Here is a 15,701-nt window from a genome sequence, read left to right on the forward strand (position 1 = left end):
AAGCAGGGGTGAAAGCTCTGTCTTAATGGGAAGTTCTGTGCACAACCAGAGGATTGAGCGTTTCAACCGAGACTTAAACAACAACTGTAGCCGCATTTATGCACCTATATTTTATGAATTGGAATCACTTGGTATCCTAGACTTAGAAAATGCAACAGACCTATTTTGCCTTCATTATGTGTTTCTACCACGAATCAACCGCACTTTGAAGGAATTCAAAGCTGGATATAACAATCACTCTGTTTCCACTGAAGGTAATAGAACTCCCATCCAGCTTTTTGCCTGCGGAACTCATGTGTCTCATCGTCACAACCCAGAACTTTCTACAGCAGAGGTCTCCATACCCTCCTTGTCAAACTCTGAAAGTAGGTTTGTCCCATTAAATGACAGCGATTTACAAGAGCTATATACAAGCATTCACCCTTTTGAAGAAGACAACAATAATGGTAAAACATTGTTTCAACGAACACAGCAGTATATTTTTAACAAACTTGTAAATGTGTGACCTCAACCACAGGATACCAGTGATGTTCTAAAGAGTGATGACACTTAGCATTCTTAAATGCTGTACAGCAAATGCAGTTTTTGTACTACTGCAGAAGCCCCTCCCCTCTAGCAGTGATGCCTCCTGCCACATAAGGACTCAGAGTTAATGACTGACAGTGACTCATAGGCTATTCAGAAGGCTACAACCACTTTTAGTTTATGGGTAAAACCAGTTATTCAGATTGAAGTAAAGATCAAATTCACACTGTAATACAGTATAACAGTGAAAATTATCAACACGGAACAGTCAGTCTTTAAATCAATTCACAAGATTATCTACAGTATTGTTTTAATCATTGTAAAGTTGCAATAGTCTTAATAAATGTTGCTGTTAGATGTCTAAGTAATCCTGGCTTGTTCTACAAAGCATGTTTAGTATACTCTGTGCATAAACTGTTTTGAAGTGTCCTTGTTTAAAAAAGAAAAGCTTAATAAAATTGTTGTATTACACCAGTGACTTTATTGATTTGTCGTTGAAAATACAGAGTTAGCATTTTTATAAATCTATTGAAGCTTTGAAAATTATTACATTTCAACATTAAATGCAGTCAGAATTTATTTCAACTATCTTGTATGAAGCAAAGTTACTTGAAACTACAATTAATGAACAGGATTAGAGTTAACAAACCCACCATTTTAATTTCACTTTTTTGGAACATGTTTAGATGGTGCTGAATAAAGCTCCATTCATGAGTGCTACTAAGAAGCAGTAATGAAAAGCATCATCATCAGCCATTGTTGTTTCATTCACAAAAAGCTGAAGCTCATTTGCACATGTGTGTGCAATCGGGAGATGTTTGCTTTCATCGTGAATGAATGTTATTTTAGGAGCTGGTTGAAAACCTATGGCTGGAACCTTGCTGCTCCCGGCGGCAAAAGCCAAGATGTGACCAGGCCTCAAAGCCTTCACAAATGCCTCTTCATCCTTGGTAAGAGTCCTTTCTCCAAGTGAGTCTCTCAGCTCTTCATCTAAAAACAAAGAAAAACCACCGTTAACCTGGGGACACTAAAATAGTTAAAGCTTGAGCTAACAACTAAATGATGGCTAATGTTTTTATAAAAAATACAGAGGTTCTGTCTTTGCCTTGCTTGTCAGTTGTAAGCTATAATACATCTTTATTCCTGTTTTGTGTGTGCGCATGTGACATAAAAAGACAAAGTTTTACTTTAGTGTCCCGAATTGTTTCATGGCCAGACTACATTATGTGAATTTCTGCTTACTTTCGACACACTGGAGAAATTCCCGAAATTTGACCACCATCAGCTCCTCTCTAACTCTTCTGTTGCTCCCAAGGACAGAATAGCTTGGCCTGAGAACCCCAGCAATTAAACTGGCTGTCAGATCTTTGTCCTCCCCCGATAGGTCAAGCAGAACACGCAAACTGGGGTTCTCTCTCAGGAGTGATAAAATCTAGACAGAAAAGTTTAAATAATGGTTAAATTCCAGTTTTAAATATAAAAAGTAGCTCACTCTAAATGATTATAAAATAATGACCAATTGATACAGAAAAAATATAAATCTCACTCCATAGTAGGGCAAGCCATCAGTTAGTTGATCGAAACAGCTTTGCCGTTGCAGAACTGCAAGGTATAGAGCTGCATTTTTCACGAACAGATCTTTATTGGCCATGGTGACTGTGAGTGGAAGACCTTCAACCCCAACCAGAAGCCTTGGATGAACCGGGATGTTCGTCTCCTCCTGAAGGCCCGCAACACTGCCTTTAGGTCAGGAGATGCACACGCCTACAGTACAGCCAGGGCTAATCTAAAGAAGGGCATCAAAAAAGCCAAACACCATTACAAAAAGAAGGTAGAAGAACACTTCTCCAACTCCAACCCCCGACGCATGTGGCAAGGACTCCAGACCATCACAGACTACAGGACCACCAAACCCTCCCCCGCATCCTCTGATGTCTCCTTCCTCAACGAGCTCAACAACTTTTATGCTTGTTTTGAGCGAGGGAACCCCACAACCACAACCAAAGCAGACATGACGCCAGACCACCAACCTCTGACTCTCTCCCCCATCGATGTAGGAGCGGTGCTGAGCAGGATCAATGTCCACAAGGCTGCAGGCCCTGATGGCATCCCCGGGCGTGTTCTCAGAGCGTGTTCTGGGGAGCTTGCAGGAGTGCTCACAGACATATTCAATCTGTCCTTGGCCCACGCTGTGGTACCGGCCTGCTTCAAATCCACCTCCATCGTCCCGATACCCAAAAACTCCAACCCATCTTGCCTCAATGATTACCGCCCAGTAGCACTCACCCCCATCATCACTAAGTGCTTAGAGCGACTGGTCCTAGCACACTTCAAATCCTGTCTCCCCCCCACCCTGGACCCCCACCAATTCGCATACCGCCAGAACAGGAGCACAGAGGATGCAGTCTCCATCGCACTGCACTCTGTCCTCTCACACCTGGACAACAACAACACCTACGCCAGAATGCTGTTTATAGACTTCAGTTCAGCATTCAATACAATCCACCCCTCACAACTCATCAGGAAACTGACAGACCTGGGCATCAGTTCCCTCATCTGCAAATGGTTACTGGACTTCCTGACCAACCGCCCCCAACACGTCCGGCTGGATAACCACTGCTCATCTACCATCACAATGAACACCGGTGTACCACAAGGCTGTGTGATGAGCCCTTTCCTCTACTCCCTCTTCACCCACGACTGCAGACCTGCTGATGGTTCCAACACCATCATTAAGTTTGCAGATGACACCACGGTGATTGGCCTCATCAGTGACAACGATGAGGCCGCCTACAGGGAGGAGGTGGATCGTCTGGCTGAGTGGTGCGACAGAAACAACCTGCTGCTTAACACCGAGAAGACCAAGGAGCTCATCGTGGACTACAGGAGGAATGCTGACCCACATCCACCCATCCACATTAAGGGGACGGCTGTGGAGCGTGTGAGCAGCTTCAAGTTCCTGGGAGTCCACATCTCCGAGGATCTCACCTGGACGACCAACTGCTCCAAGCTGGTCAAGAAGGCTCACCAGCGCCTCTTCTTCTTGAGGACTCTGAGGAAGAACCACCTGTCCTCAGACATCCTGGTGAACTTCTATCGCTGCACCATCGAGAGCATCCTGACCAACTGTATAACAGTCTGGTACGGGAACTGCTCTGCCTCGGACCGGAAGGCGTTGCAGAGGGTTGTGAAAACTGCCCAGCGCATCGCCGGAGCACCACTTCCTGCCATAAAAGACATCTACAGGAAGCGGTGTCTGAAAAGGGCTGGGAAAATCATCAAAGACCCCAGTCACCCATCGCATGGACTCTTCACCCTCCTGCCCTCTGGGAGGCGCTACAGGAGCCTCCGGACTAAGACCACCAGGTACCGGAACAGCTTCTTCCCCACAGCTGTCAGACTCCTGAACTCTGCCTCCTGACATCTGACCCACGTTAAACTCATGGACTGAACATACACACACCCACAATGGACAACTGTACCCTCAAACACACAATAATAACATGGACTGAACCACCACTCACAACCACTAGCACTTTATATAGCCTCTGTAGAAACTATCTACACCCTCACTTATCTTAACTGCACTACTGTATAGCTCTGTGTAAATAATCATTCTGTACATTCGATAATCTTTAATCCTACAACTGTTTACAACTTGCATAGTTCCCATTTCTGTATAGCTGTATATCTCAGATTCTGTAAAGTTATTTATTTCATATTCTGTATAGTTTTTCATATTTATATCCTGTTCATAGCCTGTACATAGCTTGTACTCACTACAGCCTGTACATACTTATAGTTATAGAATATTCACAACATACTTCATACCGTGTACATTATAACATACCATAATAGACCCATTTCTGTAATATACTCACATATCTATATTATTGCTAATATATATTGTAATATATCTATATCACTAAAGCACTTCTGGATGGATGCAAACTGCATTTCGTTGCCCTGTACCTGTGCATGTGCAATGACAATAAAGTTGAATTCTATTCTAATTCTATTCTTGATATCGCCATGAGTCGCAGCAGCTGACTGCTTCCTCCAAATCATGTTGAGTTGTTGCATTTACAACCTAAATATTTAAGAAAAACACTTTAAATGTTTGTTTTTTACCAGTGTACACAAATACTGCAGATGGTTCATTTTAATTGGACTCGAAATGTTTTTGTTTTGGTTTATTTGGCTGTATTTCACCAATATTTTTTTTTTAACAAAAAGGAAACAAATTGAAAATATAATACATGGAATTGCCTCTAATAACCAAAAGTGTATTTATTATATATTATAAAAGAAGACCAGAAGACTTGTGAATATAGGAAATATTACAATATTCTTGTTATAATATTGCAATTCACCTTTTTCAGATTCTCTCTTAACTCAGGGTCACCTATATCATCCGGTGTTAGGTGTACTTGAAGAATGTCTCCTGACACAATGTAGTCTACTACATGTGGAGAGAGAAAGGCAGGTGCTTCTCCACCTTGCACTATTATCGTGGACAACATCCTGCCAATGGTTCGATATACTCCATTTTGCAAGTGTAGGATGTTAAATTTCAGTGTGCATCCATTTGGTGTAGCTGAAAAATAACACACAAAAAAGTATATTCTGTACAGACCCCAAACTGATATCTTGAGATTGACAGACAAAAATGTATTACTTTTTTTTTTTTTTACTGTTTCAGACACACAGAACATAACAGATTTATTATCTGTAGTCATTTATTAACTTGTTAATGTTCTGTCAAACAATGTTCAGATCAGGTGGTTGTTGCGTTTGTAACATTATAAAAACGAGTGTCGTCAACAAGCCTTTAGGCCTTGAGTAAGTAAGTTAGTTAGTTTGACTGTGAAATCCTATTACCTTCAAAAGCACCACTGTCCTGAAAGATGGCCTTCACCAGTAAACGGAAAAACTCCCGCCTTGGCCCCCCAAGGTCAGCAGCATCTTCCTCTGTATCATGTTCATCGCTTGCAAATGTGACATAAAGCATCTCACAGCTTTCTGCAAACTTGGGTCTCTTGAACTGACGCAAAGCAATCGACCACACATTGGCTCGACTGATATGGAGTTGTCTTGTTCCTGGTGTAATGACTTTCTCACTATGAGCTCTAAGAAGACCTTCAATTTCTTCTTTGCTGAGCTTCTTAAAAGACCTATATAAAAAAGGGACAATGACAAACAGATCTTGGGGAAAAATGGAAATTTGCTGTACATTTGACTCAAGTGCACAGAGTTACAACATATAATTATGTTGTGATAGTCCATATTAAATTAGTCAGAAATGAGCAATTACCTTTGTAATTGTGTAACTGCAAAAAAATGATGCAAGTAAAGATGCAAATAAAATATTCAATTATCAAAGGTTACTTTCAAATCTTACCTTGAAATATGAACTTCACTCTGTCTATCAGACTCTTCTAGGAGGCTACGCTGAATTGCCTCTTCAAGAGCTTCATCTTCCTCCAGAAAAATAGGGCTAAGTATATAAGAGATATTAGAAATCATAAAACATGTCAGCCTTGAAGAATTTCTCACACTACATCATTTAAAAAAAAAAAAAAATTAAATGTAAATCCTAAAGTTGCAGTCATTCAGCAAAAAACCCCCAAACATGCAAATTGGAAACTTGCATCAAAACAATATCCTAAACAACATCTAAAATGAAGGATTTCTTTAACCCCTAGACAACAGCTTACACAAATTCTGCCACATTATATGGAAACATCTGCTGTCCCTCTGCCTGTCCCTCATTTTCACTCTCTTGAATGCAGCTCTCTGTTTCCTGATGCTTGGCCTCACTTTCACCTGGTGTTGTAGACAACGCATGATGCACTGAACAAAGGAAAGAAGGTCAGCATGACTTGCTTCATAATGTTAACAGCCTTTATATATCCTTATATTAGTTTAAGTGAAAGTTGGGCACATATTCCTCCTTGGCTGTAATCACCTGTGATAATTCGTAAACATTAAAATGGTAAATGGCCTGTATTTGTATAGCGCTTTTACTAGTCCCCCCTAAGGACCCCAAAGCGCTTTACACACCCAGTCATCCACCCATTCACACACTGGTGAAGGCAAGCTACAGTTGTAGCCACAGCTGCCCTGGGGCAGACTGACAGAGGCGAGGCTGCCATATCGCGCCATCGGCCCTTCTGGCCAACACCAGTAGGCGGTAGGTGAAGTGTCTTGCCCAAGGACACAACGACCGAGCCTGTCCGAGCCGGGGCTCGAACCGGCAACCTTCCGATTACAAGGCAAACTCCCAACTCTTGAGCCACGATCGCCCCAATCGGACAAATTAACGATGCTCTCATCAAACAAACCCCCCAGGAATTATTACGCACTGCAGTAACAAAATCTAACTGGTCATCGAGCTTAGAACCTCACTAGGTTTTCATTCACGTCACATACCTCGTCTTCTCCGGCAGACTGGACTTTCAAAGTCACTATCAGACAGCTCTTCTGGTTCCTCCTGAGGGAAAAGAAAGCATGTTCTACATAAAATCAAATACAGTTGCACCAAATCACTGGTAACACAGAGGCACATGGCTGCACTAAAAACTGTTTACACCTGCTGAAACTGCAATATTAATTAATACAATTAATAAAATTATGTTAAGGGAACAGACTCACTTTTTAGACAATAAATATTTCTGCACTGCAATATAAAATGTTTACCTGTGCAGGTTTTTGTATCCCTGCCATTATATAGAGGCAGGTGGTGGAACAAATCGAGCCAACTTCTTGGCCACCCCAAAGAAAACTGCTAGAAACATTTGGTTTCATTAGTCGTTTACATCCTCTAATTGTACTCAAATACTCAAAAGGGAATGTCTGGCCAGTTGACAGTGCAAATGTTCTTCTGAAGATTGCGGCGATTTCTTCTCTAAGTTGTGCTTCAGACCAGTCAGATGTAAAGGAGATCTTCCCAATAAGGCCATCTTGTGCTAGTTTTGCTCGTGAATCTCCTCTCGGTATGAGAAACGTTGATGCTGAAGACAAGGGCAAGCACACAACATCTTTTGTATAGTGTTTGCAGGTCTTGTTTTTTCTCACAAAATGTGAGTGCGTAGCATGAGCTTGAGGAACTGATGGAAGAGGAACCTGAAATTAATTCAAACACGGATACAGATAGACACCTATGCATTACAATACATCCGTAAGGTTTCTGTTATCTGTTCATTAAAAACAAACAAACAAACTGTAGACTCAGACCATCTTACTATTGTCTACCCATTACACAGAAAACTGAACCTTTTGTATCTTGTAGATTAGCATTTGGTGATTGTTGGTCAAGTTGGTGATTCAGTTCCCAGGTGCTCTAATCTAGAGCTCCCAATGAGTTTATCCGAGTATGACTGTGTGCGAATGTTGGACAGAAAAAGTGCTTGTATTAATCTGTGCATGTGAATGGGTAAATGAGATCTGTTGTATAAAGTGCTTTGAGCACTCAATTAGAGTAGCAAAGGCCTGCAGTTAGGTCAGTGTGTATTTGGACCCTAACAAGTTTTATTTTGTTGCCCGTTTACTGAAACATATTCCAATCAAAATTATATCATGGACATGATGTGCAGACTCAGCTTTAATTTAGGGTATCCATATTAAAATGATGATGTCATTACTAGAGATGGACCGATCCGATATTACGTATCGGTATTGGTCTGATACTGACCTAAATTACTGGATCGGATATCGGAGAAAAATAAAAAATGTAATCCGATCCATTAAATATCACGAAAGCACCTCACAAAACTTGCAACAACGCACGTAACTCACCTCAGGAAGTTAGGCACTCGGAGCAGTATTGCATCACGTGATAGAGCGGCTGTGGCATGCGGGACCTGTTGGTGGTCTGGATAGCATTTGGAGCTTCGCTAGCAACCCGGCATTCATCTCCTACAGAAGTTATCCGAGAGAATTAAATCAGTGTGTAAGTGCCATTCTGAATGTGTGTAAAGCTTCCTGCGTTAAGCTTAACACGCGACTGCCTCTTCTCGCTAGCTACTTCAATCATTGGAAACTGCTTAATGATCAGCTGATCGGCTATTTTCTGTCGAGAGTCCGTCTCTCTTCGTTGTTTTTGGCCCTTTGCACCAGAAAGAGGAAAACCAGCCGGCTGAACAACCGCAGCACGTTAAGGCTTGATCAGCTGTTGTTGAGAAATGTATTAATATACTTTCTACTCCAGGATCTTTTTCTATGTAGCTGACGGCTGGTAACTGTGCAGGGGCGGATCTAGCAAAGTTTAGCCACGGGGGCCGATAGGGCATGAACAGGGAAAAGGGGGCACAAAGACATACTCTTCTTTCTTATTCTCATTTAAAATGTCTAGCTTTTAATAAATAATTATCCAAATCTTACACCCAAAGTTTTAATTTGATGTAAAATGAATAGAAGTCAATTACTGTATATAGTGACTATTAAGTCTAATATACCCTAGTAAGCTATAGTACTTTTTCCTTTGGGAAGGTACCATCTGTGCAGTCTGCAATTTTGTTGAAGAAAGATGTTGAATCTATTTAATATTTCTTGAAAAATAATTGATTTCTGTGCATTTTTTTTCACACTGCATCAAATTAAGGTTGATTACGTCGATTAAGCATCATGAGGTGGAGGGTGGTTCCCTATTTTTTATTTATTTATTTTTGTTGTTGCTGGGAGTTGGAACCCTATTAGTTAGGTTGCTTAATATTTACAGTTGCTGAACTATGAAATATTTTTTTGCATACAGGTATAACAGGAATAGCTTTAGTGTAGTTGTTGTTTAAAATTGAAGTATGAACTTATACAAAATGCAGGCAAGATATTTAAAAAACAGTTTTGTTGATAAAAAACAATATATCGGATTCATATCGGTATCGGCAGATATCCAAATTTATGATATCGGTATCGGACATAAAAAAGTGGTATCGTGCCATCTCTAGTCATTACCAATTAAGCAGATAAAAGGCCTGGAATTGATTTGAGACGTAGTGTTTGCATTTTGAAAATTTTACTGTGAACAGACAACATGCAGTCAAAGAGAACATAACAGAAAAAAGAAATTAAGAAAGTAATACAGCCACTACAGTGACCATCAAAACGATGAAAAATATTGACGTAAAATTTATTTTGCGACACCACAGAACAAATGATAGCGTATAATATGAAATGATAGATGTTTTCATATTGTCATATCGAACAGCCCTAATACAGAGGGTTCACTGCAAGGTGCAAGCCACTCATAAGCCTCAAGAATAGAAAGGCTAGAATGGACTTAACAAAAAAAAAAAAAAAAAAAAACATCTAGTAAAAGCCAGCTAAATTTTGGAAAAACATTCTTTGGACAGATAAAACCAAGATCAACCTCTACCAGAATGATGGCAAGAAAAAAGTATGGAGAAGGGTGGAACGACTCATGATCCAAAGCATACCACATCATCTGTAAAACATGGCAGAGGCAGTGTGATGGTTTGGGCGTGCATGGCTGCCAGTGGCACTGGTAGTGTTTACTGAATATGTGACACAGGACTGAAGCAGCTGAATGTGTTCAGAGACATACTTGTCTGCTTAAGTCCAGCTAAAAGTAGTCACATTGATTGGGCAGCATTTAATAATAAAGATGGAAGATGACCCAAAACATACAGTCCAAGCACCCCATGACTTTAATAAAGTAAAGAAATAGAATATTCTTGAATGGCCAAGTCAGTCACTAGATTTTAACCCAATTGAGCATACATTTCAGTTGTTGAAGACTAAATTTAGGACAGAAAGGCCCACAAACAAACAGCAACTGAAAGCCAATGCAGTAAAGGCCTGGCAGAGCCTTAGTAAGGAGGAATGCCAGCATCTGGTGGTGTCCATGACTTCAAGACTTCAGGCTGTCATTGCCAACAAAGGGTTTTGAATAAAGTAATAGAAATTATCATTTTATTTTCAGTTATTTAATTTGTCTAATTACTTTAGAGCCTCTGAAATGATAGGATTGTGTTTACAAATTAATTTTTCCCTCTCACATTTTTATGCATTCATTTAGTCCAACCCACTGAATTAAAACTTAAAGTCTGCACTTCAACTGCATTGGAGTAGTTTCATTTTTAATTCATTCTGGTAATGTACAGAAGCAACATTAGAAAATGTGTCTGTATCCAACTACTTATGAACCTGACTGTATATCAAAACCAGTCAGCTAAGATAAGATAACATACCTTTATTAGTCCCACAAGGGGAAATTTCATGATAAATGAATTAAATGATATGTGTAAGAAGGCCTACCGAGCAGTATGGTATCCCAGTGGAGACGGCAGGTCTACTTGGTCCAGGTGCATTGCTGGATTCCTAAGGAAACATTTACATCAAGAACGACTGTTACCTACCTACCAAATAAATAAATAGAGTTGTATGATGTTCGATCTCTGTCTGCTGCCTACCAAATGAAATATTTGAGGACTAGCTAAGTAATTTAGCTTTGCTAGTTTTGCTAACACTGCTATCAACCCGTCCAAAATGCTATACAATAAACTTATCAAGTGCTGCGGCGTTTGTGAGGTCGAGGGTGCATTACCGCTGAATCGTTGGATGGCCGACAAAACGGCTCTTCCAATGTTTTCAGCTAAATCGCTGGACATGCTGGTAGGGAATAGTCGAAGCAGCTCATGGCAGTCAAAAGTGACCGTAAGAGGAGCGCAAACACAGAACCTGACCGCGACCGGCACACTTTAGCGCGGGAGGTTTTCTTGAAGCTTTTATTTTGGTATTTCCGTTGACCCGTACAATAAATTTGCATATTAGCTAAATATTTAGTTTCCCGTAACATTTAGATTTAACATTTAACATTTAGATTTATATATAACATTTAGATTTAACATTTAACATTTAGATTTATATATAACATTTAGATTTAACATTTAACATTTAGATTTATATATAACATTTAGATTTAACATTTAACATTTAGATTTATATATAACATTTAGATTTATATATAATATTTACATTTAACATTTAACATTTACATTTAAATATAATATTTACATTTAACATTTAGCATTTAGATTTAACATTTTGCATTTAGATTTAACATTTAAAATCCTGTTTTAAATATGAAAAGTTACAAATATTTTACTAAATGTTGTAAAAAATGACTCGAAAAAACATGTTTTTGTAAGATTTAGAGCTAAATGTGGAAAAATGTTGCTGTTAATTTCGGCATGTTTCAGTTTACAAACGGCGCCCCATAGGCTCCGTCTCTCCAACAGTGCACTCACAGGCAGCAGCTGCCCCGCCCCCTCGCTCAGTCGCTTAGTTCCTGAGCTCGGATCATACCAATACCAGGGGGGATTCACGCAGAGTCGTAAATTCCCACAGTGTGCACTACGTGCTTCGAATATTGTGTTTACTTTTTGTTTTATACAGTTGTCAGCCAGGCATCTAACTATGAAAAAATTACACTCCAAAAGACCCCGGGCTTCTGACAAAACAACCAGGGCTTAAGCCCAGTAAGCCACCCCCACGCTCCGCCCCTGCTGTAGAGTATGTGTTGGATGAAAAAAATAAAAGAACATTTCAGTATGTTCCAGTTTTAAAGGTTTTATGGCAGCTTTTCAGTGATTGCCACCTTCTTGCTAAGGTTTTGGATGGTAGTCGCATAACAGAACAAAGTGGGGCAGAAGTGATTTACAGGTCTTTTAGGGAGGGGTTGTTTTTCAAAGAAAACAGTTTTTTATCAGCAGGTGAATTGCGAGTTTTACTGAATTTGTATATTGACGATTTTGAGATTTGCAATCCACTTGGCACTTCCCGTAAAAAGCACAAAATCTGTGCCATATATTGGACTCTTAGCAATTTACCACCTGCTTGCCATTCATCACTGACTTCCATTTATCTGGCTTTACTCTGCAAGTCTGAAGATGTAAAGACATATGGATATGAAAAGATTCTAGAGCCATTGTTGAGTGATCTTGTTACTTTGGAAAGTCAAGGGATTTTTATTGCACATCTTGGAGAATTTGTCAGGGGCACAATACAGTGTGTCATAGCAGATAATTTGGGAGCACACAGTATTTCTGGATTTATTGAGAGTTTTTCAGGTGAATACTTTTGCAAATTTTGTGAGGCCAAAAGATCTGATATTCAAGAAACAGAGGTTAGTTCAGGTGCGTTTACTCTGAGAAGCAAAGAGACACATGAAATGCATGTAAGTTCTGCACAGAGTAATGCAAAGCCATGTCACGGTGTTAAAAGACGGTGTGTTTTCTCTGCACATCTCTCCCATTTCAGTGTTTGCAGTGGATATCCTCCAGATATTGCACATGACATATTTGAGGGCATATTACCAGTTGAGTTGGCATACTGCCTGAATATCTTAATTTTGAAAAAATATTTTACACTTGAATGAATGAATGAATGAATGAATTGAAATTTATTTCAGTCAACAACAACAACAACAACAGATTCTAATTTTACATAAAAGTACTCAAACAGAAACCGAAAAAGGAATAGGCTGAAGCCTTATGGCTTATACTTATCCTATCCCTTACCCCCATAGAAATAATCAAATCCTTAACCAAGAAAATAAATAGCATTGATAAATAAGTTGTATAACAGTTTGAAAAGAAATCAATGATAAATCAAGAAATTAAATCAACACAAAAAAATTTTAACAAACCAAATTTCTATAACCTTGTATAATACTAATTTTTAAAATCTTCCTGAAGAATGACAAAGAAAAACACATCTTCAGTTCATCATTAAGTCCATTCCATAATTTCACTCCCAAAACTGACACACATCTATACTTAACATTGGTTCTCACTTTAGGCATTTCAAACGTATAAGACCCCCTTAAATCATATTTTCCATCTCTTAGTTGAAACATACTTAAAATACAAATTGGAACATTCTTTTTCATCACACGATATATAATTTCTAAAGTTTTAGAATATATAATGTCCATGAATTTTAACATAGATGATCCTACAAAAAACTGGTTGGTGGACTCCCTATATCCAACTTTATTTATTATTCTAATAGCTCTTTTTTGCAATTTAAATATTGAATCCAAATATGTTTTGTATGTGTTCCCCCAAATTTCTGCACAGTAGGTCATATAAGGCAAACAAAGGGAAGTATACAATAAATAAAGGCAGTTCTTATTCAAAAAATCTCTTGTTTTATAAAGAATAGAAATAGACTTGGATAATTTTCGTTTCACATGTTCTATGTGGGGCTTCCAACAAAGTTTATCATCAATAATTACTCCTAAAAATTTTGTCTCCATTTTACTTTAATATTACTTTTACTACCTCCAAATAACATAAATTTTGTTTTACTTTCATTCAATGATAGTTTATTAAATACAAACCATCTATTTAACTTCATGAGTTCTGTTTCCACTGTTTTCAGTAATTTCTTTATGTCAGGGTCCCTGTGCCTACCCGGTCGGCTCAGTATGGCTACATATGTTTTGTATTCTTTTTTTATTTTTTCCCTGCTCTCTCCCTTCCCCTCTTTCCCTCCTCCCTCTGCCTGGGCGGAGCTCACCTGTGGGCTCCTGCCCTTGGCCCACGCACCTGTGGCTCATCACGAGTGATCCAGCTCCTTTATAAGATGGCAGCCCTGTGTTTCTCGTCGCTGGACCGTTGCCGACCCTCGTCAGTGTAACCCCAGCTCAATTACTTCTGAAGTGTTTTCACAGCGATTTACCTTACTATCCCTTCGTGTCTCTGTGTACAGATTCCCTGGACCTACCTACCCCTGTGTTACCCGAGTGAGTGGAGTGTGAAGAGGAGTGGACGGAGTGTGTGTGTGTGTGACTATCGGCGTCTTTTCCGTTCATGTGTGGACCCCCGGAGCCCGGCTTTCCCCTCACTTTTGTAAATAATCACCTGGTGTATCATAATAAAGACTCTTGTGCTTTCAAGACCTAGAGCCTGCGCGTGAGTCCGTTCAGTCCTGTTGTGACACTTTATGTCTTTTCCAGAGCAAAATAAGTTTGTATCATCAGCAAACATCACATATTTTAAAGTATCACTGGCTGTACAAATATCATTTATATAAAGTAAAAATAACTTAGGTTCCAAAACAGATCCTTGTGGAACTCCACAAGTTACTTTTCTAAGTTTAGATTTCATGTTATTAATACTCATATGTTGGAACCTATTATTCAAGTAACTATTTAACCAAAATTGTACAACACCTCTTAAACCATACCTTTCACACTTCCGTAAAAGTAAAGAATGATCTATTGTATCAAAGGCTTTACGTAAATCAATGAACACACCTATTCCAAACTGTTTTTCATCCACAGCCGTTGCAATATTTTCAATAAATTCCATCACAGCTAGAGATGTTGAGCAATTTCTTCTGAACCCATACTGATGATCATTCAATAAATCATATTTATCAATAAAATAATCTAGTTTGTTTGCAAATAGTTTTTCAAGAATCTTTGAAAACTGAGGCAGTAAAGATACTGGTCTATAGTTTGACACAATCTGTTTATCACCAGTTTTATATAGTGGGATCACTTTGGCAATTTTCATTTTATCTGGAAAAATTCCAGTTTGAAATGATTTGTTACAAATATATGTTAATGGCTGAAGGACACTATGACGAACTTCTTTAATTAGTGACATGTCAAGGTCGTCACAATCCATGGATTTTTTACTCTTGAATTTACTCACGACTTCTACAATGTCACTCTCACAGACTCCACCAAGAAACATTGAGTTACATTTACAAGAAGTAGAATCTACTTTATCATAATTTCCTCCTGGTACAGAAATCTCTTTTGCCAAGTTGGGACCTACATTAACAAAGTAATCATTAAATTCATTATCTTTGCTCTCAGTATTCTCAATCACTACATTACCTCTTGTTACAATACGTGTTGGAGAACATGTATTATGTTGATTTTTTATTATCTTATTTAATACACTCCAGGTAGCCTTAATATTACTTTTATGTTTTTGAAGCAGCTGTTCATAATATCTTTTCTTTTCATATCGCATAATAGATGTTAATTTATTTCAATATTTCTTATATTTGTCTTCATTTTCCTTTGTTCTATGTGTCAAAAAAGTCCTGTATAACCTTTTTTTTTTTTTTTACAGGCTCTTTCCAGACCTTGTGTAAACCATGGTTTTTTCTTTTTATAATTTTTAGAAAACTTTTTA

The 15,701-nt window shown here is 38.8% G+C and overlaps 2 protein-coding genes across 2 annotated transcripts; both read right to left on the minus strand.

Annotated features, from left to right (window-relative positions):
* Positions 1-521: 521 nt before the first annotated feature.
* On the minus strand, positions 522-2,196 carry LOC120743561. The gene is made up of 3 exons (XM_040047219.1): positions 2,072-2,196; positions 1,768-1,957; positions 522-1,515 (listed from the first exon to the last, which is right to left on the minus strand). The coding sequence occupies exons 1-3, from the start codon at positions 2,174-2,176 to the stop codon at positions 1,208-1,210; spliced, it is 603 nt and encodes a 200-aa protein (XP_039903153.1). The 5' UTR covers positions 2,177-2,196; the 3' UTR covers positions 522-1,207.
* Positions 2,197-4,540: 2,344 nt separating this feature from the next.
* Positions 4,541-11,350, minus strand: LOC120743556. Its single transcript, XM_040047216.1, has 8 exons — positions 10,801-11,350; positions 7,225-7,650; positions 6,958-7,018; positions 6,243-6,378; positions 5,927-6,022; positions 5,407-5,699; positions 4,899-5,122; positions 4,541-4,615 (listed from the first exon to the last, which is right to left on the minus strand). The coding sequence occupies exons 2-8, from the start codon at positions 7,330-7,332 to the stop codon at positions 4,541-4,543; spliced, it is 993 nt and encodes a 330-aa protein (XP_039903150.1). The 5' UTR covers positions 7,333-7,650; positions 10,801-11,350.
* Between the last annotated feature and the right edge of the window lie 4,351 nt (positions 11,351-15,701).

This window comes from Simochromis diagramma, unplaced genomic scaffold, assembly GCF_900408965.1.
Source record: "Simochromis diagramma unplaced genomic scaffold, fSimDia1.1 OVJJ01000185.1, whole genome shotgun sequence".
NCBI lineage: Eukaryota > Metazoa > Chordata > Actinopteri > Cichliformes > Cichlidae > Simochromis > Simochromis diagramma.

Coding starts and splice junctions, on each gene's coding strand:
- LOC120743561 (XM_040047219.1), bottom strand. CDS start 2,176: ATGGCCAATAAAGATCTGTTCGTGAAAAATGCAGCTCTATACCTTGCA. Junction 1,958..2,071: donor ATGGCTTGCCCTACTATGGA/GTGAGATTTATA, acceptor TTTTCTGTCTAG/ATTTTATCACTCCTGAGAGA. Junction 1,516..1,767: donor ATTTCTCCAGTGTGTCGAAA/GTAAGCAGAAAT, acceptor CTTTGTTTTTAG/ATGAAGAGCTGAGAGACTCA.
- LOC120743556 (XM_040047216.1), bottom strand. CDS start 7,332: ATGAAACCAAATGTTTCTAGCAGTTTTCTTTGGGGTGGCCAAGAAGTT. Junction 5,123..5,406: donor GGACAGTGGTGCTTTTGAAG/GTAATAGGATTT, acceptor GTTATTTTTCAG/CTACACCAAATGGATGCACA. Junction 4,616..4,898: donor TAAGAGAGAATCTGAAAAAG/GTGAATTGCAAT, acceptor TTAAATATTTAG/GTTGTAAATGCAACAACTCA.